The sequence below is a fragment of the Acipenser ruthenus genome, chromosome 4 (assembly GCF_902713425.1).
Source record: "Acipenser ruthenus chromosome 4, fAciRut3.2 maternal haplotype, whole genome shotgun sequence".
In the NCBI taxonomy this organism is placed as follows: domain Eukaryota; kingdom Metazoa; phylum Chordata; class Actinopteri; order Acipenseriformes; family Acipenseridae; genus Acipenser; species Acipenser ruthenus.
Genome location: NC_081192.1, coordinates 6,035,676 through 6,059,933, shown reverse-complemented (window position 1 = coordinate 6,059,933; position 24,258 = coordinate 6,035,676). Strand labels below are relative to the sequence as shown.

General features: G+C 38.9%; 1 protein-coding gene across 4 annotated transcripts; it reads left to right on the top strand.

Moving 5' to 3' along the window:
• Positions 1-372: 372 nt before the first annotated feature.
• LOC117399665 (polypeptide N-acetylgalactosaminyltransferase 15-like) lies at positions 373-23,633 on the top strand. Of its 4 annotated transcripts, none has more exons than XR_004544130.3 (10): positions 373-1,314; positions 3,136-3,302; positions 8,520-8,724; positions 16,739-16,906; positions 17,257-17,374; positions 18,360-18,554; positions 19,598-19,729; positions 20,128-20,198; positions 20,877-21,020; positions 22,414-22,551. XR_004544130.3 is itself a non-coding variant. In XM_033998982.3 (10 exons), the coding sequence occupies exons 1-10, from the start codon at positions 806-808 to the stop codon at positions 22,558-22,560; spliced, it is 1,887 nt and encodes a 628-aa protein (XP_033854873.1). In that variant the 5' UTR covers positions 374-805; the 3' UTR covers positions 22,561-23,633. The 4 variants fall into 4 exon arrangements, 2 of the variants coding, with proteins under 2 accessions (XP_033854873.1, XP_033854872.1); XR_004544129.3 differs by having other exon boundaries at positions 22,411-22,549; XM_033998982.3 differs by having other exon boundaries at positions 374-1,314; positions 20,097-20,198; positions 22,414-23,633.
• Positions 23,634-24,258: the final 625 nt, after the last annotated feature.

Here is a 24,258-nt window from a genome sequence, read left to right as displayed (position 1 = left end):
CGCAATCTGCATATTAAGTTAGTTATTAATGGTGTATCATGTTAAGTTTGTTATTAATGGTGTATCATATTAAGTTATGGTGTATCATATTAAGTTATGGTGTATCATTTGAAGTTAGTTATTAATGGTGTAGCATTTTAAGTTAGTTATTAATGGCGTATCATATTAAGTTAGTTATTAATGGTTTGTCATTTTATGATTAATATCATGATAACGAGTGTTAGCTAAATTTCACCCATTGTTTTTGCAATCATTGTGTTATTACTGTAGATCCTAGGAATGTCTGCGGATGAAGGTTTAAATTGGCAAGCACTAGGACCATGAAGAAGACCCAAGGCTGTATATTTTGTCTGGCAAAGTACATACAGCCTGCCTGAGCTGAGAAAGCACTCAGAGAATGAGTTTACATCTGTTCATCAGATTAAATTTAAGTGTCAACACCGAACAGGATTAGCTGTATGTGATAGCATGCAAGAATATGTTTTATAATGTATTGACTTATTTTTTATTTGGAAAATGCACTAAGGGAAAATAAAAACAAATAGTTGTTAAATGATAAAACGAAATTATTAGCTACAAATTCAAGGCAAAATATATACAAATTGTATGTTCTGGATAAAATGAACTTACCTTTTACAGCGTGGTGACTTGTATTGCTCATAACTGCTAATTTTGGATGTTAAAATGCAGTACCTTATTATACCTTATTGCAAAATACATGCAACTAGGCTATTGAAGTAAAGCAGGACGACTCTAGCAATGGGCTGTTTAAAATGATCTCTATCTACCCTGCTGTCTTTACAATATGACATTTAGGAAAAGGTGTAGGTTTAAATTATGCAGGCTACCGTTTCTTTTTTTCTGGTTACTGTTAGGATTTTTTCTCATGATAGTGACACACCTGGACCCTCTTTTTGGGGAGTTTAAGGAACCAGCCGCTGCCTGGCATGAGCGCGTGGTGGGTCAGCCAGACTTCGAGGAAATTCTGGAGGCGCGAGACCAGCTTGAAATGGACGGACTCTCCCCTTTAAAGAAGTCTTTCAAAGAGGACCAGCTGATAATCGTCCCTTCGAAATTTAAAAGGAAAGCAAATGATGTTAAGAAGGGGAATTACAAATTTGTGAAACCTGGCAGTGGTAAGAAAGGTGAAAAGAGTACTGCTGTACTCGGCGACCTGGGAAAACCAGTTCATCTTAAACTGGACGGGTTTGAAAAGGATACAGAAGAGTCTGGACTGGCAAAGCACGGGTTTAATGAAGCTGTCAGTGAGCGAATCTCTCTGCATAGGAGGCTCCCAGAGGTACGCCATCCTTTGTAAGTAAATTATCAGCAATGGTATTTGTATAGACTGGTAGTAGAGAGCACTACTTTTTAAAATTTAATTTAAGAACACTTTGTTCAATAGCAATGGGGATTGAATCATTAGCAACAATTTGGCCATATATTAATTTATTTTTATTCTTCTTTTGCTGCTTTTGAAATTCCTGTTTGTTTAAGCAGCTGCGTCGCGTGTATTTGCAAAAACATGATACTTGATGACTCATGGCATTTCCACCCAGACACATTCGTGTGTGTACTATTTACACTATTTACTCTGTCAACATCAAAGTGTAAGGTTTTTATGATGCAGCTGCATGTATCCTTGGTTGCGCCTTTTGTTTTTAGATGAAAACAGTTGTAACATTTCCGTCTCGATTTTAAAATGTAGTCGTGTTGGATTTTGTTTTCAGTATTTCTAATATCGTAGTAGCCTACTATTGTATAATATGTAAAATTTCGGAGAACGGAATTACGTCCACGCAACAAACACAACGAAGTACACCATTTAGGAGACATACATGTAAATCTAAATATAGATAATGAATAGATAGTTTCATAGCATTTCTGTGTGATCCGTGTCACTGATATTAATGGACTCACAGAACACACACACACAGCATTTTTCATGAAAAGGTCAGCCATCTTCATCATATTCTTCCATACATTAGGCAGTCAATGAAACATTATGTATTTTTTTTAAAGAATCCTCTTTAGTTGTACAAAATATGAACTTTTGTTAGCAGTTCACTTTCATGAAGCACCCTCTGTAGGCAAGTTATAGAATCTGGAGTGAACTAAAATAATACCAGCATTACAGTATCCCAGCTGGAGGACAGGTTATTTATTATTATTATTATTTGTTTATTTAGCAGACGCCTTTATCCAAGGCGACTTACAGAGACTAGGGTGTGTGAACCATGCATCAACTGCATAGTCACTTACAATTACGTCTCACCCGAAAGACGGAGCACAAGGAGGTTAAGTGACTTACTCAGGGTCACATAATGAGTCAGTGGCTGAGGTGGGATTTGAACCGGGGACCTCCAGGTTACAAGCCCTTTTCTTTAACCACTGGACCACACAGCCTCCTCCACACAGCCTCCTCCACACAGCCTTCAATATGCAGTAACAGTTTACATTTAAACTGTTACTGCATATTGAAGTGCTGAGTCACATGCTGCAGACAGTATGGGTTATTATAGTAACAAAGAGCATGTTATGAGCAACTATATATGGCATAAATTAACCACAAAATTAAATGAAGGTATTTGAGCTAGTTGTAGTCTTTAAAACTCCCACTCAGGCATATACAGTATATATTTGTTATTATTATTTTATTGTATTTGTTTTATGTTTTGGTGAATTTAGTTCGCACAAAAGGTGGTGGACACTGGCACTGGCTACCTCACACAACTCAGAGACCACACCAAAACTCCTGATCAAAGTCCCCTTGCCACTGACTTCCGGACTCCACTGGACTAATGCCCACTGGTTGAGACATCCAAACCTAGCCTATGAGAAGTGGATCCCCCCCATATTAAATATTTTGGTTAATCACTTAATTGGCTGCCACTGGTTGGTTCAGCTTTGGAAAACTTAGTGTGGTAATTAGTTGTTACCATGAGAAAAAACTGTTTCTATACAAGCTACTGGGGTTGAGTGCAGTGGTAAACAAAAAAGACCATTCAGATTAATGCACTGCATTAGAATTCAGGTCAGGTGTTTCAAGAATCTCAACAATTGTTGTATTTTTGTAGTCGAAACTAACAAGCGTGAATGCAAATAGAGTTGTTTTGAATGCTCTTTTGTACACAGATGTCTGCATCAGCAGTACAACAGAAAGTTGCCCACTGCCAGTGTCATCATCTGCTTTCATAATGAGGCCTGGTCCACCCTCCTGAGAACCATACACAGTGTTCTGGACACAGCACCCAAAAATCTTCTGAAGGAAGTCATCCTTGTGGACGACCTCAGCCAACAAGGTAAACACCATTTAAAAACTGACGACATATTGCACTGGGTTCCATGTGTAGTTGAATATGGGAGAACTGTTTGAAAACTCTTTGAATGCAGTAGGTACTGTGGTGCTTGTTCCCTGCAGTGTAATGGGTTGACCACTAGATGTCACAAGGAAAATCCACAGCTGCTTTTCCTTAACGAATTAAGGATAATGGTCAATTGGTTAACTGTCTGCTTGTTAAAGTTAATGGCACCTCGATAAAAAGGGCTTAGCCGAGAGCTTTGTGATGGGGGTATAGAGGAATAAGGAAGCAAAAGAGAAAGAAAGAAAGAAAGAAAGAAAGAAAGAAAGAAAGCAAGAAAGCAAGCAAGCAAGCAAGCAAGCAAGCAAAATGTGAGTAAGAGATGTAGTGTTTGTTCCACACAAAGTATTGTTTACTTAGTGCTCCAACTGAGAGCTAGGTTTATTTTGTTTGTTTTATTAGCGGTTGTTTCCCCACCGCAGTGTGAGAAAAATAAAACCAACACCGGTTTTAATCTGTAAATCAAGACTCCAGCCTGATCATTTACACTGCCCTCGGCCACGTCACATTACAATTAGCAAAAGTGTGCCATCAGCAGTTTAAATACAGTATACAGATGTCAATGGTGCTCAATCATGGAGGACAATACATCAAAACAAATCCTCGTGTGTAAGCAACTTGTTATATGATCACGATTATATTTACTAAAGGCTGCAAAATCTTTTTACTAATCGTCTCGTGAGGGTGCCTAGTGTAACTGCCGTGCGGTGTTACGTGCTGTGGCTTTTGAATTAAAATGACATTACAGTACAGTATTTTACTGTCAGGACCACCACTGCATTTAAGCATCTGTGACTTGCTTTTTTTTCAGTTGCGATGCAAATCTCACAGTTTTTCACTAAGCGGAGCTGGAAAGCTCTGCAGTCCCCCCCTCCTTCTCCTCCTCACTTTGCTGCAGCGCACCGCAATCCCACTCCCTCTACATGCATATCACACAATAACACTGCTGTACTCCATATGTATTCAGTGAATGTGTATTCACTTTATTGAAACAAATTTTCACTAACAGAGAACACAAAAAACATACCTGCACAATGCAGTGATGCAGTCACGTTTGATTACAAACAATGCAGTGTTTCCACAATCCACACTGTGTATGTGCCTAATCATGCGAGATGTGATCAAATTCAAATTCAAAAACAGCTTTATTGGCTGTACACGTCATTGCACTAGATCAAGTACTATATTACATGCAGTCAGTTTGCCCCGAAATTATTCTTATAAGCAGATTGCTTGATTCTTACAAGCAGATTATTTTAGCATGGTTAGCATAGGAATGATTTGGTCCCAGTGGTTTTGATCACTATATGTGGTTGATTCTTATATCAGTGATTCTTATAAACAGAGTGCACTGTACTGTTTAATCACTTAAATGTTTATTTTTTTTGTTTTGTTAATGTATTTATGTTTTTATTTTTTGTCTGTACAGGGTTCCTATGAAGTCACGTGGACCCTTTACACGGCTCTCATTCCCAATTCACAGAATAGATTCACAGAATAAGATTTGCAATGTAGCTGGTGCTATTAGCCAACATTTTTAAGCATTCCACTGCTCGACAATATTCAGGTCAAGGTCTTTGGGCTAAAATGTAAGAGAAAAAAAGGATCTACACACCGAAGTAGATGAAGTGCAAGTTCACGAGGCTGAAGCCATAAATCAGTATAGAAAAAGAGAGAACCGCACACTCAATTGCACTCCGAAATATCTTTAATTCATAGAAACATGTCATCAATGTTTCAACACAGAAGGTGCCTTCGTCACTGTGCAAAATGCAAGTGTAGGATTACAGAGTTATATACAATTGCGGTTATAAAGAGCAGGTGAATACAATTACACATTAGTAAAGTACATTCATGTGCCAATTAATCAGCAGTTTGCTACAATGTCGCCAGAATATAATTCTACAACACTAGAACATCTACAAAAATTAAAGAAAATGATAAATGACAATCAATCAGAAAGGCTTGATAAAGTTTATAAGTACTGGATACAATATAACTCAGAGTAGAAAAGAGAAATAACAAGTTAATTAAAACATTGTATAATGAATACAGCAATGCACAAAAAGGACAATGTGAAACCACATAATCAGATATATTAATTCACATGTCTTAAGTTGACATAGATAATAACAAGGACTTAAGGTGGAATTCAACATTCATTCCATTAGGAACCATAGTTTTTAAATCAGAAATTCAAAAAAACATCTATTTGTAAAAGTAAAGTCTACTATCCCATAGTATTTTCACAAGTATACTGAAACGTGTCTTTAGTGAATGTTTTTTCGACACAGATTGACCAGAATTTAACATATCATGCAATGGTATTCGTTAACACCATTTAAGCAATACTCTCCTTCACCTTATTCCTTATTCAACTCCAGTACTTCAGCATCCCCTTATACACATACAACAATATACCAAAAGATATTCCTCATTCTTTAAATGACCGCAGACTTAAATACACGACCTCTGGTGAACTGTTGTGTCAACACTGACTTCTTTCTCAGTTGGTGTCCACTTTGTTGCAATTTATTTCCCTCTTTAAGTGACAACACTCTGCACATTGACATGAAAGAGATGAGTAAACAGGCTGGAGATGGATCTTCAAGGATTGCAGTTGTTAGCTGTTGTCAGTGTCAGTGTATGTATCTTCATGGATTGCAGTTGATAGCTCATGCTGCTGTTCTGGTGTCAGTGTATGGATCTTCATGGATTGCAGTTGTTAGCTCTTGCTGCTGTTCTGATGTCAGTGTATGTATCTTCATGGATTGCAGTTGATAGCTCATGCTGCTGTCCTGATGTCAGTGTATGGATCTTCATGGATTGCAGTTGATAGCTCGTGCTGCTGTCCTGATGTCAGTGTATGTATCTTCATGGATTGCAGTTGATAGCTCATGCTGCTGTTCTGGTGTCAGTGTATGGATCTTCATGGATTGCTGTTGATAGCTCGTGCTGCTGTCCTGATGTCAGTGTATGGATCTTCATGGATTGCAGTTGTTAGCTCTTGCTGCTGTCCTGATGTCAGTGTATGGATCTTCATGGATTGCAGTTGATAGCTCTTGCTTCTGTCCTGATGTCAGTGTATGGATCTTCATGGATTGCAGTTGATAGCTCGTGCTTCTGTCCTGATGTCAGTGTATGGATCTTCATGGATTGCAGTTGTTAGCTCATGCTTCTGTCCTGATGTCAGTGTATGGATCTTCATGGATTGCAGTTGATAGCTCTTGCTGCTGTCCTGATGTCAGTGTATGGATCTTCATGGATTGCAGTTGATAGCTCATGCTGCTGTTCTGGTGTCAGTGTATGGATCTTCATGGATTGCAGTTGTTAGCTCTTGCTGCTGTCCTGATGTCAGTGTATGGATCTTCATGGATTGCTGTTGATAGCTCATGCTGCTGTTCTGGTGTCAGTGTATGGATCTTCATGGATTGCAGTTGTTAGCTCTTGCTGCTGTCCTGATGTCAGTGTATGGATCTTCATGGATTGCAGTTGATAGCTCTTGCTTCTGTCCTGATGTCAGTGTATGGATCTTCATGGATTGCTGTTGATAGCTCATGCTTCTGTCCTGATGTCAGTGTATGGATCTTCATGGATGGCAGTTGTTAGCTCATGCTTCTGTCCTGATGTCAGTGTATGGATCTTCATGGATTGCAGTTGATAGCTCGTGCTTCTGTCCTGATGTCAGTGTATGGATCTTCATGGATTGCTGTTGATAGCTCGTGCTTCTGTCCTGATGTCAGTGTATGGATCTTCATGGATTGCTGTTGATAGCTCATGCTTCTGTCCTGATGTCAGTGTATGGATCTTCATGGATTGCAGTTGTTAGCTCTTGCTGCTGTTCTGGTGTCAGTGTATGGATCTTCATGGATTGCAGTTCATAGCTCATGCTGCTGTCCTGATGTCAGTGTATGGATCTTCATGGATTGCAGTTCATAGCTCATGCTGCTGTCCTGATGTCAGTGTATGGATCTTCATGGATTGCAGTTGATAGCTCGTGCTGCTGTCCTGATGTCAGTGTATGGATCTTCATGGATGGCAGTTGATAGCTCTTGCTTCTGTCCTGATGTCAGTGTATGGATCTTCATGGATTGCAGTTGATAGCTCTTGCTGCTGTCCTGATGTCAGTGTATGGATCTTCATGGATTGCAGTTGATAGCTCGTGCTGCTGTCCTGATGTCAGTGTATGGATCTTCATGGATTGCAGTTGATAGCTCTTGCTTCTGTCCTGATGTCAGTGTATGGATCTTCATGGATTGCAGTTGATAGCTCGTGCTGCTGTTCTGGTGTCAGTGTATGGATCTTCATGGATGGCAGTTGATAGCTCATGCTGCTGTTCCGGTGTCAGTGTATGGATCTTCATGGATTGCATTTGTTTGCTGTTTTGCTGTCCTGATGTCAGTGTATGGATCTTCATGGATTGCAGTTGTTAGCTCATGCTGCTGTTCTGGTGTCAGTGTATGGATCTTCATGGATTGCAGTTGTTAGCTCTTGCTGCTGTTCTGGTGTCAGTGTATGGATCTTCATGGATGGCAGTTGTTAGCTCATGCTTCTGTCCTGATGTCAGTGTATGGATCTTCATGGATTGCAGTTGTTAGCTCTTGCTGCTGTTCTGGTGTCAGTGTATGGATCTTCATGGATTGCAGTTGATAGCTCATGCTTCTGTCCTGATGTCAGTGTATGGATCTTCATGGATTGCAGTTGATAGCTCTTGCTTCTGTCCTGATGTCAGTGTATGGATCTTCATGGATTGCAGTTGATAGCTCGTGCTGCTGTCCTGATGTCAGTGTATGGATCTTCATGGATTGCTGTTGTTAGCTCGTGCTGCTGTCCTGATGTCAGTGTATGGATCTTCATGGATTGCAGTTGATAGCTCTTGCTGCTGTTCTGGTGTCAGTATGTATCTTCATGGATTGCTGTTGTTAGCTCATGCTGCTGTTCTGGTGTCAGTGTATGGATCTTCATGGATTGCAGTTGTTAGCTCTTGCTGCTGTTCTGGTGTCAGTGTATGGATCTTCATGGATTGCTGTTGTTAGCTCATGCTGCTGTTCTGGTGTCAGTGTATGGATCTTCATGGATTGCAGTTGTTAGCTCTTGCTGCTGTTCTGGTGTCAGTGTGATGTCTTACCCTCTCTCAATGATTCATCTTTCTTCCAGGACATCTGAAGACCGCTCTCAGTGAGTACATTTCCAGACTGGATGGTGTGAAATTGATCCGGAGCAATAAGCGCTTGGGGGTTATTGGTGGACGCTTGCTTGGAGCTGCACGAGCGTCTGGGGACGTGCTTGTCTTCATGGACTCGCACTGTGAGTGTCACAAGGGTTGGCTGGAGCCGCTGCTGGACAGAATTGCGGGGGACAGGTAAGAGTGAGCTGTTGAGCTTTTGTCCCACCTGTTTTCCAGCCTGTCATGCTTACAGGTTACTTGACAGCACCTTTAACAAAGACATGCAGTCCTAATCATATTGGTATCCAGAATGCTTTATTACCACACACACATGCTAGTAAGTGTATATGATTTAGTGTTTCTACTTAAAGGGAGCCTACTGAAGACCCAAAGAAATAACCTCCAAAATTGTACCTAGTATCTTGTTATCAGTGGTCCAACTTAATGGTGTTAAGTTTGTACCAAAACTGTATGCATAAAATAGTTTGTTAGAAAGCATAGACTAATATTCTCCAGGCACTTATAAAGCTGATTGTGGGAATATGGTTCAACCCAAGTACAAGGCTTACTGAAACACTACTGTGTGTTCAACATATCTACTCACACTTACTCAAATGTATCTTGGCTTACTCAAATTGTTTACCTTAATATCTCAGCTAGCCAGTCTTTCCTCTGGGATATTTGAAGTTTATGTTTCCTTTCCTTTTAGTCTCAGATTAGCTGTTAAGTTCCCACCGGTCTTGGTTGTTGCTTGTTGTTTTGTTTTGTTTTCTGCTTTTTACAAAATCGATTTTTAAATGAAAAAAATGAAATACTATTTTAAATTAAACAGTATTTTAATTAGATTATTGACAATTTACACATGGAAACACACTACTGTATGTGTATTTAGAAGTGATCAAACAGTTTACTATTGAATTTTAACAACACAAAACAGTTAAATTAGGGAAATTAGCCAAATCTATTATACATTTGGCAAATCAGAGGCTCCAGTGCCGCTTGTGAAGAGAGAGGGGCATTTAAATAGATTTTAGACATCATGTACAGTACAATATCCAAAACTTCTAACATTACACCTGGCACACACTAATCAGAGCAAATAAATATGGAGCAAATAAATACTTTTAAAACGGAGAATGCAGTACCTGTAGGTCTGATGCTTTTAAAACGGAGCATGCAGTACCTGTAGGTCTGATGCTTTTAAAACGGAGCATGCAGTACCTGTAGGTCTGATGCTTTTAAAACGGAGCATGCAGTACTTGTAGGTCTGATGCTTTTAAAACGGAGCATGCAGTACCTGTAGGTCTGATGCTTTTAAAACGGAGCATGCAGTACCTGTAGGTCATTGCAGAAAACTGCTTTGCTTTTAACAGCAGTTTTCTGCAAATATCTGCCAGTCTCTGATGGTATGTACATTAATGACCACCTTTAGATGTTTGAAGACAATGCAGACTCTTTATTTATGCATATTAAGCCTAAAAAAGGCTTGATATGTAGTAGGACTGTCCCTTGATTCCAGAGTGACTGTCACATGACCACGGCATACTGTTGATTATATGTTTATAGGCCAGTCTTCACCAGTTCCTTCTAGATGCACGTCCAGCAGATGCTTTATATACTAGATAAATTAGTCGAAAATTTGGCATTCACTTTGCTTTCAGGCAAGCAAGATTGATTGACTTATGTAGTATGCACCAAAAAATGGTTATGATGTAACTGGGAAATCACCACTAAAAAAGAAAGAAAGAAAGAAAGAAAGAAAGAACACAATCCCTTTCTCCCTCAGTTTTATGTTGTTCGACCCACTGCAGGTGCCTCGTTTTCAGGAGTGTAGTGTGGGTTAGACCACGTAGTCCCCTGGATGGCAACTTGGGTGGTCTTCCTGACTTTGGTTTTGATTTTTCAATGCTCTCTTCCTTGTATAGTTTTACTACCTAGTGCACAGTAGTTAATAGGAGGCCAGTTGTGCAAGAAACCTCTCTTAAGGATTTGCCTGCCAAGCAGAATCCTACTGTGGCCCCCAATATGATGCTAAAATGTAGACTACTTGTGTGGCCCCCAGGATGTTGCCTATATTTTATGCTGTAGCTTTGACCATCAGGAACCCAATGATCAGTTCATGGAGTGTATGAAAAACAATGCTGACAGAAAAAGCTTTACATTTAAGAGTTCCAAATACACCAATCTCACTGATTTCTTTTAAAAACCCAAACCCAACTATTTTGATGTTTCAACAGTAATGTTATTCACCCTTATTATGCCTTATATATATTTGTGTGTTATGGACTGTTGCCGAAATCGGGCAGTTGCCGTAATGACCGGGCAGTTAGCGAAGTGCCCAGCTGCAGCGGGCAGATGTCGAATTAGATTTGATGTTATTATTATTATTATTATTATTATTATTATTATTATTATTATTATTATTATTAATTGTTATGTTGTCATTTTTACTTATTCTTTTAGTTTTAACCGACATGTAAACCGCTTTGAGATACTGTGGTATGCAAGGCGCTATATAAATCAAATAAATCAATCAATCATTTCCCCTGGGGCACCCATTACCTTTACCCTACCACTGTAATGGAAGTGACATTCCAGTGTGGAATCTTTAATTGAGAGAGTGGCACTTGCTTTTGTTCTGTGTTTGCGCTTGGATTGCTTTTTTTGGCTGCATCCCTCTGGGTGAAATTAGCAACTCTTTGCCAGAATAAGTGTTTTATTTCTTCACATGTTAAATAACAAGCGCAATTACAAAGCATAAGTTCCAACTCAAAATTACCCTCTCTTGAGAATGACATTTGCACGTTGCGCCTCAAAAACATGCATTTTGTAGCTGTATATGTAGAAAACAGATGTTTTGAGCTGATGGGCTGGTCGCATTGATTTAGATCCAGGCCATCAAAACCTTTTATTGTACCTTAACAAAAGGAATATGACAGAACAGGTCATTTTCACAGGCAAGTTATATTAATTCTTCTTTGCATTTCATAGAGATTCATAAATAATTACCTATGATAAACCCCAAAAACTCACTTTTTTTCTGTACAGTATTGTGGCAAAGTGGTTAACAGTGTGCAGGTGCAGGAGTGCAGCAGTGATCAATAATCAGACAGTCAACGATAATCCAGGTGCAATGGTGTTTTATTCTTATAATCCAAAGTCTGATGACAAAAACAGTAAACAATAATAACAGGCAATACAGCATTGTGTATTCCTCCGTTTAATCCATGGGTTGGTCCGAAATAATAGTCCCGATATATAAACACCTACACGTAACACAAACACAATCACAAGTCCACAGTGAGTGCTATAGTGCTCGTGGTGCAAATACAGTTAATCATTAACAAAGGTACAGTGTTGTCCGGGTAAGTGCTGGCCTTTGGCGACAGCTCCGGATCGTGTTAGCCGTCTAATAACAACAAACAAGTAATTCTTTAGACATGACAAAACAAACAAAACACTCACGATAACAATACAGGTTTTCCTTCTGGTTCAGCATTAACCATACAAAGGAGCAGATCACTTCGCTACATCCCCTTTTGTACCGCCAATCATGACCCCTTGGTTAACGAGTGCAGCCGCTCCTCCAATCCGGTGCTGCCACATCATATCCCTTCCGCCTCAATGATTTAGTGTACCGTAGCCCCGCCCCCTTTCTAGATGTCTGACTTCTGCCTAACCCTGGGAATGAATTGTCTGGCCATCCAGTCCAGGGCACTCTGTTCCCTTTACACAATATAGATTATTAGGGGTTCAAAAAAAACCTCTCAATGTTTGTTTGAGTCCCAGGTTTAAAGGCTTCAAAATAGGTATTATTATTATTATTATTATTATTATTATTATTATTATTATTATTATTATTATTTATTTCTTAGCAGACGCCATATCCAGGGCGACTTACAATCGTAAGCAAATACATTTCAAGTATCACAGTACAAGTAATAATACAATTAAGAGCAAGATAAATACAATGACTTTGGTTCAAGCAAGTACAAGTGTGACAAAATACAATTCAATGATACAGCAGATAAGTGTCAGTGATAGTTACATCAGGATATGATTAAATACAAAATACTACAGATTAAACACTTGGCAGATTACAGTACTCTAACGTACAGGATTAAATGCAGTAAAATAGGGGGCAGATAAGAGCAAGTAAAGCGCATTTAAGGAAGGATGATAAGTGTCCCAGGCGAAGAACAGAGGAGTTCTACAGGTGCTTTCTGAAAAGGTGAGTCTTGAGGAGGCGCTGGAATGTGGTCAGGGACTGGGCAGTCCTGACATCTGTAGGAAGGTCATTCCACCACTGCGGAGCAAGGGTGGAAAAGGAGCGGGCTCTGGAGGCAGGGGAGCGTAGAGGTGGTAGAGCCAGTCTTCTAGTGCAGGCGGAGCGGAGAGGTCGAGTGGGAGTGTAGGGAGAGAAGGGTCTGGAGGTAGCTGGGTGCAGTCTGGTCAAGGCATCTGTAGGCTAGTACAAGAGTCTTGAACTGGATGCGAGCGGTGATCGGGAGCCAGTGGAGTGAGCGGAGCAGTGGAGTTGCGTGGGAGAAGCGAGGCAGAGAGAACACCAGGTGGGCAGCGGAGTTCTGGATGAGCTGGAGCGGACTGGTGGCGGACGCAGGGAGGCCAGCCAGGAGGGAGTTGCAGTAGTCTAGGCGGGAGAGTACCAAGGCCTGGACCAGGAGCTGGGTGGCGTAGTTGGTGAGGAAGGGTCGGATTCTTCAGATGTTGCTCAGGAAGAATCGGCAAGTGCGTGCCTGAGTAGAGATGTGCTGGGAATAAGAGAGGCAGGGGTCCAGGGTGACTCCGAGGTTCTTAATAATTTCTTTCTTAGCAGACGCCCTTATCCAGGGCGACTTACAAGATATCACATTATTTTTACATACAATTACCCATTTATACAGTTGGGTTTTTACTGGAGCAATCTAGGTAAAGTACCTTGCTCAAGGGTACAGCAGCAGTGTCCCCACCGGGGATTGAACCCATGACCCTCCGGTCAAGAGTCCAGAGCCCTGACCACTACTCCACACTGCTGCCCTGTCTTAGCGGAGGAAGAGGGAGAGAGTGTGGTAGATTCCAGAGGAACAGAGATAGAGAGATCAGAGGAGGGGGAGGAGGAGGAGGGAAAGAAAAGGAGGTCAGATTTAGAGAGGTTGAGTTTGAGATGATGCGAGTGCATCCAGGAGGAGATAGCAGACAGACAGGTAGAGATACGGGAGGGGATGGTGGAGTCAGAGGTGGGGAAGGATAGGAAAATCTGAGCATCATCAACATAGAAATGGTATGAGAAACCATAGGATGCAATGAGGGGGCCCAGTGAGCGTGTGTAGAGAGAGAACATGAGAGGACCCAAGACTGACCCTTGGGGGACTCCTGTTGAGAGAGGGCGAGGTGTGGAGGTTGCGCCACGCCAGGTTACCTGGTAAGTGCAGTTGGAGAGGAAGGAGGAGAACCAGGCCAGAGCAGTTCCAGAGATTCCCAGGTCAGCAAGAGGATAGTAGGATAGAGTGATCGACAGTGTCAAAGGCAGCAGAGAGGTCGAGGAGAATTAGGACAGAGGAGAGAGAGGCAGCTCGGGCAGACTTTAGTGAGTTGGTGACAGACAGGAGGGCGGTTTCAGTGGAGTGAGCAGAGCGGAAGCCAGATTGGAGAGGGTCGAGGTATAGGCAAATGTGGTCGAGGTATAGGCAAATGTGGTTCTGCTGATTAAACTGTGGCACATCTGCCCATACCCCCCCACCCCTCCCCCATCTTTGAAAACATTGCTGTTCAGTTTACTTTATAGGGTTTGCAGGTTTAACTGTGGCAGCCTTAATTCTTTATTCAGTCATAGGAGTTTTCAAATGATTTACATTCATATGCTTAACATACATTCATGTTTAGTTAATAATGCGTATTTAATTAACATGCTGCTTTGATTCTGTCAAAACAATAGAATTGTAGAAGAAAAATATCACATTTGTGTGCACGACACTGAGTACAGTAATTTGTATTTTGTCAAGCTTTTAAAGAACACCATGTGCTCAAAATCCTCTATAAACATCTCAAACTAATTTATCTAACAGGCATAGCTAAGAGGATTGGCAATGGAGAAAAACAAAGAACATATGTATATTTGCAAGAATATTTTGTTCCTTAGCTGGTGTCTTTAGTACCGGTTGTCATGGTAATAACAATAAATAGAAAATCCATTTGTGTATTTATTTATAACTTCCGTTGATATGAGCGGAGTTCCCCAAGGTTCCTAACATCTGTGCCACAGAGTTATGTAAAAAAAGTGGGGTAACTATGACAACTAATTTTGCTGCGAGGACCATGATTTTAAACAATCCAATGTTTATCTTCTGAAAGCATTCTCTTTCATCTGTCCCTCATTTGTGTGTTGTGGAACAAACTTGATAGCCCATAGTTTAATTTGATATCCTTGCTTATAATAATAATAATAATAATAATAATAATAATAATAATAATAATAATAATAATAATAATAGTAATTATTATTATTATTATTATTATTATTATTATTAGCAGACACCCTTATCCAGGGCGACTTACAGTTGTTACAAAATATCACAATACAAAGTATCACATTACAAAATATCACATTACAGAATATCACATTACAGATAAGAGCAGTTATAAAGTATAGTAAAATCAGTAGAAAATGAGATCAAATTCAAATAAGAGCAAAATAAAGAATACAGTAAATAATTACATTTAAGAGCGAATTCGACAAAGAGCAGTTAAACTTATTGTAAAGATATTTGCTTATAAGAGTAAATTCCATTAAGAGCACATAGTAAGTACGATAAATGGTTAAGAACGATTTCAAATAAGAGCAATTACAAAAAACGTGAATACGGATACCTTTAAGAGTAAAATCAAGTACTACCCAAACACAATATCTTTTGGGTTGAGTGATTCCAGAAATGTTTGTGAGTTATCAGGTTATTTTCCCAGAAAACAGTTCTTGATGGTAATATAAGCCAAAATTACGTTAATCTAAAAATGTCTTCTTGAGTGAGCTGGGCTTGTGGTTGAAAAAAGATGCTGAAGCTAACTTTCTTTGTAGATAGTACCGTGAACAGTCATTTTTTCCCAAACTTTGGACTATGAGTAGGTTATTTTATCTACTAAAACGGTGCTGTTTCCAACTCAGAAATCGTCTACTGAACAGTATAGTTTACAAAATATTAAACAAAAAAAGATGAATAAAGAAAGGTAGGTATCATATCTTATGAGCCAAGCACATTTGCACACAACCTGAAATATATATATATATATATATATATATATATATATATATATATATATATATATATATATATATATATATATATATATAGTGGCAAAACATTTGTTGGTGGTTGGCAGGGATAGGGTTAATTTTTGTCCCTGCCAGATAAATGTGGGTGTGGCTGTGTTTGCACAGCCACAGGTGTACTTGTTTAATTTAATTATATTTAATTGGTGGGCAGTCTGTGTGAAGGCAAGAGGCTGTCAGTTGGTGTAAGGGACTTTGTAAACCTTTGTGTGATAAGTGTTTTGTGACTGGTAAATGGCTTAGCTGTCCAGTGGAATAATTTAAGGAAAAACAAAGTTTAGTTTCGCACCTCATGTGAGAGTTAGGTTTTGTTTTGTTTATTTATTTTTGTTTTGTAGTAACATGCGGGTCAGCTACGTGATTTCACACTGCTTTTGAAGAAGCAGGGTCGACCTGGCTGACAGAAGCAAATACACAACGCGCGTATCAATGCCCCAGAAACAGCTTGTTATGGACGCTTCCATCCAAGCTTCTCTGCATTGAACAGTCGGCCCAAATGTTGATTAGAGCACATGTTTCTTCATCCCCGTTGCAATCTAGCTCATGGTGTGTCTCAGTGAACAAAAATATGAATTAACAGAAATGTTCCTTGCGGAAGTGAAATCTGCATGCAGGCGTGGCTGTTATTTTGTCGGCTTACGAACGGCTGTCGTGTATTGTCTCACTCGACCTGGGTCAAAACGTATTGATCCACATCCTGAGGTGGATTGCTGCGACCCGGGTCAACCCGGGTACGACCCAGGTACTACGCATGATTGTGGCCGGGGTAGCCAGAATCCGGGTCGGGACCCAGGTAGGAGTGCCAGTTTGAAAGGGGCTTTAGACTGAAATTTAACTCAGGACACCATAGCAAATGTTGTTTAATTCCCTCCTTTTCTCCAACAGAAGCCGGGTTGTGTCTCCAGTTTTAGATGTCATTGACTGGAAGACGTTTCAGTATTACCACTCGGTTGACCCACAGAGAGGAGTCTTTGACTGGAAGCTGGATTTCCACTGGGAGCCGGTCCCCAAGTATGAGAAGAAGCAGCACGGCTCCCTGGTCAGCCCAGTCAGGTAACTGGTTTTACCTTTTTTTCTGGTTTAGTTTGCATGTATTTTAGAAAAGTTAATAATGAGGAAGAGATGTGAAGAGAACTAAGCTTGTAATGTGTAGTTAAAACACACAGTACACAGACAGAACCCACGTCCCTCAAAAAACCAAGGGGGTTTGTATACAGTGTACACATTTTAAAAAGCAAATCTTAAAGAACTGCTTGGTACGGGTCTGCTGTTTTCTAGTCTAGAAGCACTGCACAGGTCTTTGTTTCTGTTTCAGTCAGCGGTCCAGATAACACAGCTGAATCTCAATCATAGTTTTATACTTATATTCTTTTCATGAGTTATTTCCCTACACTGTGATCCAGGAGCCCCGCTTTGCCAGGGGGAGTGCTGGCTGTGGAGAGACATTACTTCCAGAACATTGGTGCCTATGATCCTGGCATGTCTATATGGGGGGTGGAGAATATGGAGCTGTCAATCAGGGTAAATACTTTTTAAGATGTATTTATCTTTTACTTAATGATAAGGTTTGTGTCTGTCACATCACTGTATATCACTGTTCTTTCTGTCCACACAGAAGGATAATATCAAATATTCCCCACAAAGCTGTGTCAAAGTACCTCAGTCTTGACATGAATCACCACCTTTGCTTTAAAGCCCTTAGCAGTTCAGAATGGCAATTTCTATATTGTGACAAATTATGTGGGGATTTTGTAACACCAGACTAATTTACCTACTACTAATGTCTTAACAGTACCCACTGCACTCTGTTATAATATACTTCTTGATATAGTGACATCCAAAAAGAGCGGGTGCTTAACTTTCTCATTAACTTTGCCCATTATGTAACAAATGTTTTGAAAGGAAACATCTACCAGCATGTAAGTCTCTGTTGTTTTCTAACTTATAAACATCGAAAGACTAGAGTTATTTTTGTCTTAGCACTCTGTCTCCTCATTAATGGATACATCTTTCAAGGCCCACTGTGGAAGATTTCGACCACGAACAGTTCCTATTTCACACCAATATCTGTAAAACATATGTATACTGCTGTCAGAGACGGCTCTAAGTAAAATGTTTGTATCTTTCAGTGTAAATAACAATAACATGGCTCTGACATTATATACTGAAAACAAATGGTGGTAAATTCCATTGTGCAAACAAGCCACAGTTCTAGCCTCCATTTCAGGTGTGGTTGTGTGGCGGGTCCCTGATTTCAGGTGTGGTTGTGTGGCGGGTCCCTGATTTCAGGTGTGGTTGTGTGGCGGGTCCCTGATTTCAGGTGTGGTTGTGTGGCGGGTCCCTGATTTCAGGTGTGGTTGTGTGGCGGGTCCCTGATTTCAGGTGTGGTTGTGTGGCGGGTCCCTGATTTCAGATGTGGTTGTGTGGCGGGTCCCTGATTTCAGGTGTGGTTGTGTGGCGGGTCCCTGATTTCAGGTGTGGTTGTGTGGCGGGTCCCTGATTTCAGGTGTGGTTGTGTGGCGGGTCCCTGGAGATCCTGCCCTGTTCCCGGGTTGGGCACCTGTACCACCATCGTGTTCCGTACTCTCTACCCGATGAGGAGACTGTCGTGAAGAACAAGATCAGAGTGGCCGAGACTTGGCTTGACTCCTTTAAGAACATCTTCTACAAGCGGGACATGGCTGCATACCTAATAGGCAAGGTACACATTAAAAAAGTGCAGAATACACTTCAATCAATCAATCTTTATTTTATATAGTGCCTTTCATAGTGGACCACCATCACAAAGCGCTTTACAGTAAAAAAAAAAAAAAAGCATAATACATTAAATACAGTGGAAAGTGCATAATACATGAGATAGTAGCATAATACTCTTGCTCTTATTGTATTACTTGTATTGTAACACTTGAAATGTATTTGCTTACGATTGTAAGTCGCCCTGGATAAGGGCGTCTGCTAAGAAATAAATAATAATAAAAATAATAATAATACATGAAATAGTACACTAAATACAGTGGAAAGTGCATAATACATGATAGTAGCAGCAACACAGCAGCTAATCGCAGATATCAGGCTTAAAGAGCATGGAAAGCAAGAGAGAACAGGTGGGTCTTGAGGGTTGATTTAAATTAGGAGGGATTAGGAGGGATTGTATTGTAGTTGATATCTTATCCATGTTATAAAAAGCATAGTCTAATTATAATCCTGTGCAAGTTTACATAATTCACATCTAATTTTCAGACTGCCAATAAGTGTACAGAGATAGCATGTAGTGACTTGGGGTATACACACATGCTGTTGCTTATCTGGCTAATGTCGAGTACTAATTTGAATACTGGTACAGAACAAGCCATGGGGAACACAACAACTAAATAAAATGCCCATTGGGGTGCAGTGTTGAAGCCCATATGACATGGTTAATTGCTGAATAAATGACTTGGTGCTTCAAACACTGAGCATTATAGCTGCTCAGTTAATAAACCATGTGATATGCATATATGGGCGTCCTATGGGTAATTTATTATGCATCATTGTGTTCCCTATGTCTTGATCTGTGACATTAACTTAGTACCTACATCAGCTAGACAAGCCACGTCATGTGTGGATATACCCAAAGCCATGCAAGTACATAGACACCAATGAAATGCTCCAAAGTTGTGACTGTTAATGTGTGTTTTCATATCAGTGTTGGTAGGGATCTGTTCTAAATGCTTGTCATTGAAAATCTTACTGTTCCTTCAATAGGCTGAGGCACCCAACTGTACAGAAAGGGTACAACTGAGCAGAAGACTCGGGTGCAAAAACTTTCACTGGTTCCTGTCAAACATCCACCCAGAACTCTACATACCAGAGGACAGACGAGGATTCTCTGGGGAGGCAAGAAATATATATATATATATATATATATATATATATATATATATATATATATATATATATATATATATATATATATACACGTTGGATACATTAATGATGCTGTTATCTGAAAACATTTCCATTATTCAGTTTGGTTTTCAATGAATATACTGTAAGTGTTAACATGCAGATGTGTGTTTTTATGAAATGTTTTATGCACAAAACACTGCCTTAAAGGGATTAGGATTCCTCTTTTGCTTGATTTAGTTTAAAAAATAATGATCTGATCTAAATACGTTTTTGTTAGTTTATACAATATTAATAGTTAATACAACTTGTGCATTCAGTGCAATATTAATATATTTCTAAAAACCTGTATTTAAAGCTGTACAATGTTGGCACTGGCTATTGTGCAGATTACAAGACCAGGTGGGGTGCTGCTGGAGATCCTGTCCAGCTTTCTCCTTGCAGTGGTAACGGCAATCAGGTACAGTAGAGAATGCTCACTTAGACACATTCTCATCTTAACTATTAGTTCACTTCAATTTCCAGATATCTATACATGATCTTAGTCTTTTATTTTCTAAATCAGGGGATTTGGGTGTTTTTATGTTTTTCAGGACTGAAGCAACTGGAATTTTAAGATTGAGACATCATTTTAAAGAAAAAACGATATAAACATAATTTAGATCTTTTATTTAACATCATGTAATCAAAGAAACTACAAAATGATATTGCAAAAGTCTACCAGAAGCCGTAATAATTCACGTTAGCTTTCGAAATGTCACATTTTTAATTTTTGAGTTTGCCAGTTTTGTTAACGTAACATTATTCAGCAGGTCTAATTCGACTTTATGAAGCAAAATTAAATTCTATAGGGTGATGCAAAACCTTTGGCCATAGTTGTATAAACATCTTAATAATTTCTCAGCTTTCTAATGTTAAAAACTTATGTTGAAATAAACTGTTGTCTGGTAAACAATACACCTTTTACTTCCGCACTATTGTCTATATCAGTGATACAGACCATATGCTTTGAAACAGTAGGGCTACATTTTCAAAGCCCTGTATTAAAATTGGCAGAAATGCAGTTTTTTAGAATGGAAAAACAAACCGGATTACCAGAAATAAATCCTTTTTTTTATGTCACTCCGGTTTGGAACAGCACTCCGAATACAACAGTATGAAGGAAATCCGGTTTGGCTCCGGAGGGCAGTTCTGTTTTGATGTCAGACAGGAGCAGGTGATTGTGTCTGAATGCACCTTACAAGAACAACCCCACTTCAGACAGCAATGGGAAGTACGACAGGTACGTGTAAAAACAAAACAGAAAAAAAACAGATACATTGTTTAAATTGCATTCGGGCAACTAACCTTTATACAGAAAGGCAGTCTGTAAAATAACATGCTTTTAAAAGGTCAACCCTCAAAGAGATGCACCGTTTTGTATCATCTCTGTAAATTCCAGGACTGAAAGGCTATTTCGTACTGGCATTTAAAATCTGAAATGCACAAGATCCTCTCTTTTGGAATTATTTTTATCTGGGTGATTATACTGCCACCAACTGGTCATAAGCCTGTACTACATAGAACTAAATTATTCCTGGAACATATTTATCAGAAACCAATGAGAACCAGAGTTGCAGTATTTATTACTTAAACTTCTTAATTATTATTCAGAAACTGCATTAGCTTATTTTAAGGGAAGATGTACTGTATGTAATTACAATTCCCTTCGACTGTGTGTTAATCTGTAGTTTTGTACACGCTGTACTCTGCAAACGATGGGTCCACATTTGTTTTATTATTAACGCTGTAAAGATTTGAATGTTTAAATGGTAAAGAAAAAGAAAAATGGTATTTTACTAAATGTTTAATTGTTAAACATTTTATGAGAATCTTGTATTGATTTTTACAATTTTTCAGAAAGTTTATAATTTATCATTTATAATATAATAATTGATACATTGTAAACCACTGTAATTAAATAATATATGTGAAAATTGATGAAAAACTTTAAATGAATAGAAATTAATTGAAAAACGTTACTAGTACATGATAACACACGTCAAAGTCTATTTTTTTATTGAAAATGTAATAGTTTAAATTATACACAATGGGCCCTATTTAGCAATTATTTATTTATTTATTTATGTATTTATTTATTAGCAGACGCCCTTATCCAGGACGACTTACAATTGTTACAAAATCACAGTACAAAGTATCACATTATAAAAAATCACATTAATCCAGTGCGCACTCCATATTTCTTTTATTTTTATTTTTTTCTCTTTCCCTGGTAGATTCACTGGTATTTATAGTCAACCATGTCATTTGCACACAATTTAGACCTAGTTTTCATACGTCTAGTGAAACGCAAACACTAATTTGTATTTGTATTTAAATGAGGACACTCCCCAAGTTCAGCCCATGTCAAACGCTGACGCTAACTTCCCGAGTGGACACAAAAACACGTGCTGCTAAATCACATAGGTGAACAAAGTCTGCTTGCCCACACGTGAGCCTGATTCTGGTGCGCTAAGTGTCCGCAAAAGTGTTTTGCGATTGGCTTGGGGGTTTGCGAACATTACTAAATAGGGTCCAAAGGGTTTAAATATTTAAAATATATTACACATAAACTTTTCAACCTTATAATTAACATTAAATTCCTTACATGTATGTTTTTGTTTGTTTTAAAGCAGAGTGGTGGAATTGCCCATATCCTAACTGCAAAATGCATAGAAGCTGTGAAAAGTGGAGCAAGTTTGGGCCTGTTTCTGCGACCATGCAGTCCAGTTGCAAGGCAACAGTGGCATTTTGAGCAGCTGATAGTCATGAACGAGGGGTGATACTCTGCCCTACTAGCAGTGTGATGCATGAAGCGTTTTGAGCTGTGGAGTGGGATATGCAGACAAACGTTGCAGAAAGGATGATTAACTGTGGGTAAAATGCAATCCTACTCAAAAGCGAAACCAATGATTTATGCATGTCCAAGATGCCTTAGCCTACATTTTGTATTAAAATGCTGGTTATTGAATATTTATGTAAAAAAAAAAAAAAAGTAATGCGTTACAGTTTTACATTTCTTTCTGTAATGGTTCTGATTTAGAGGTTTTATCCTCTACTGTAGTCATTAAACAATAAGCACTTGTAACAGGAGGTTCTGTAGGTTTCTGGAGGGAATTACTTATTGGTGGCACCCTTTATGTGATAGAAACTGTGGTTGCAAGTGTCTTGGCTTCCTGACCCTGAATTAGCTGCAGTAGTAATCTAGCAGTTCTGGGAGTTTAGAGTATGTTGGAATACAACTTGCTTACCAGAAGGACATACATGGCAACAGTGTGACCTACAAACAGGAAAGAGACGTAGAAAAAGTCTGTCCAAAAATAAAGGCTTCTGTGTGAATGAGATCACAGGCACGCCAAGTGCATTGAAAGATAGGGATTATGATCTTGAAAAGATGCCCTTTTTCTGGGAACTTTTTGAAGTTGTAATATTAGTCGTTGTATTGCTTTACTTGGGCAAGACCAAAGAGGATAGAGACAGTAAAATAAAAAATATATAAAAAGATACACTGCTGAGTCTGAAGCATCAGTAAAGACTTTAGAGTCTAACTATTAATGACAAAAAAAACATGTTTAGTGGTTTATAGAGACACGCTATTAAAAATAAGGGATATTTAGGGATTGTGACATCGATTGTATTTAAATGATTCTATTCTATCATTCTGACTTTGACAGTCCTAACTGTCAATGCAAAAGATTTTGTCAGGTGATTGTAACCACTATGTTTTTTGTTTTAAGGCATGCATAGTAATCTAGTGCCAGTATACACTGTGTTATGTACAGTAGATGTACAGTATTTAATTCAATTGATTGTTTTTATTTTTAATCAAATAATAAAACAAATTATGAAATGTTAAGTTTGGCATTGGCTGATATATGATAAACTATTTGTTGTCTGTTGGCAATGTATACCACTTTCATCTCCAATTTGTGAATATGACTGGCATATTTAAAAAACAAGTATCTAATAATGTAACATACAATGATGGCCAATGAAACATGCATATTGCAGCTTCATTTAAAATGCTATCCTGTGTAAGGTCATCTTGCTTTATTTAGTTCAAGTTGAAAAAAAAATACACATAATTAAATAAGCAATTCAGAAGGTGAAGTTGTACATAAACATAGTTTTTATTAGTGGCAGCTGGTCATTAAGGGCTGAAAGGGCTAAGCCCCTCCAGGGACATATTACTCCAACGCGTTAACCTACAGCACTAATATTCATGGTTAGTTTCTCTTATCATCAATTCATTTAATGCAGTCCCTTGTTTACATTTACAGCTAAGGTGTGCCCTCTTGTGTCAGGACGTTGTTGACATTCCTTGTCTTCCATTGTTATCAGTCCGGAGAGGGCTAGTAACCTAGTCAATTAACACAAAATAGGTCATTTTGCCGCATTGACACTATGATACTTACAGAGGACAGTCAATTCTCGGTAATACGAATTTCAAGGGACCAGTAACAAATTTTGCATTATACTAC

What these genes read in the sequence shown, in the direction of transcription:
- LOC117399665 (XM_033998981.3), top strand. Translation starts at nt 806, where the DNA reads ATGACATTTAGGAAAAGGTGTAGGTTTAAATTATGCAGGCTACCGTTT. An exon ending in CCAGAGGTACGCCATCCTTT is followed by an intron (nt 1,315 to 3,135) that starts GTAAGTAAATTA and finishes TTTTGTACACAG; the next exon opens with ATGTCTGCATCAGCAGTACA. An exon ending in GACAGAATTGCGGGGGACAG is followed by an intron (nt 8,725 to 16,738) that starts GTAAGAGTGAGC and finishes TTTCTCCAACAG; the next exon opens with AAGCCGGGTTGTGTCTCCAG.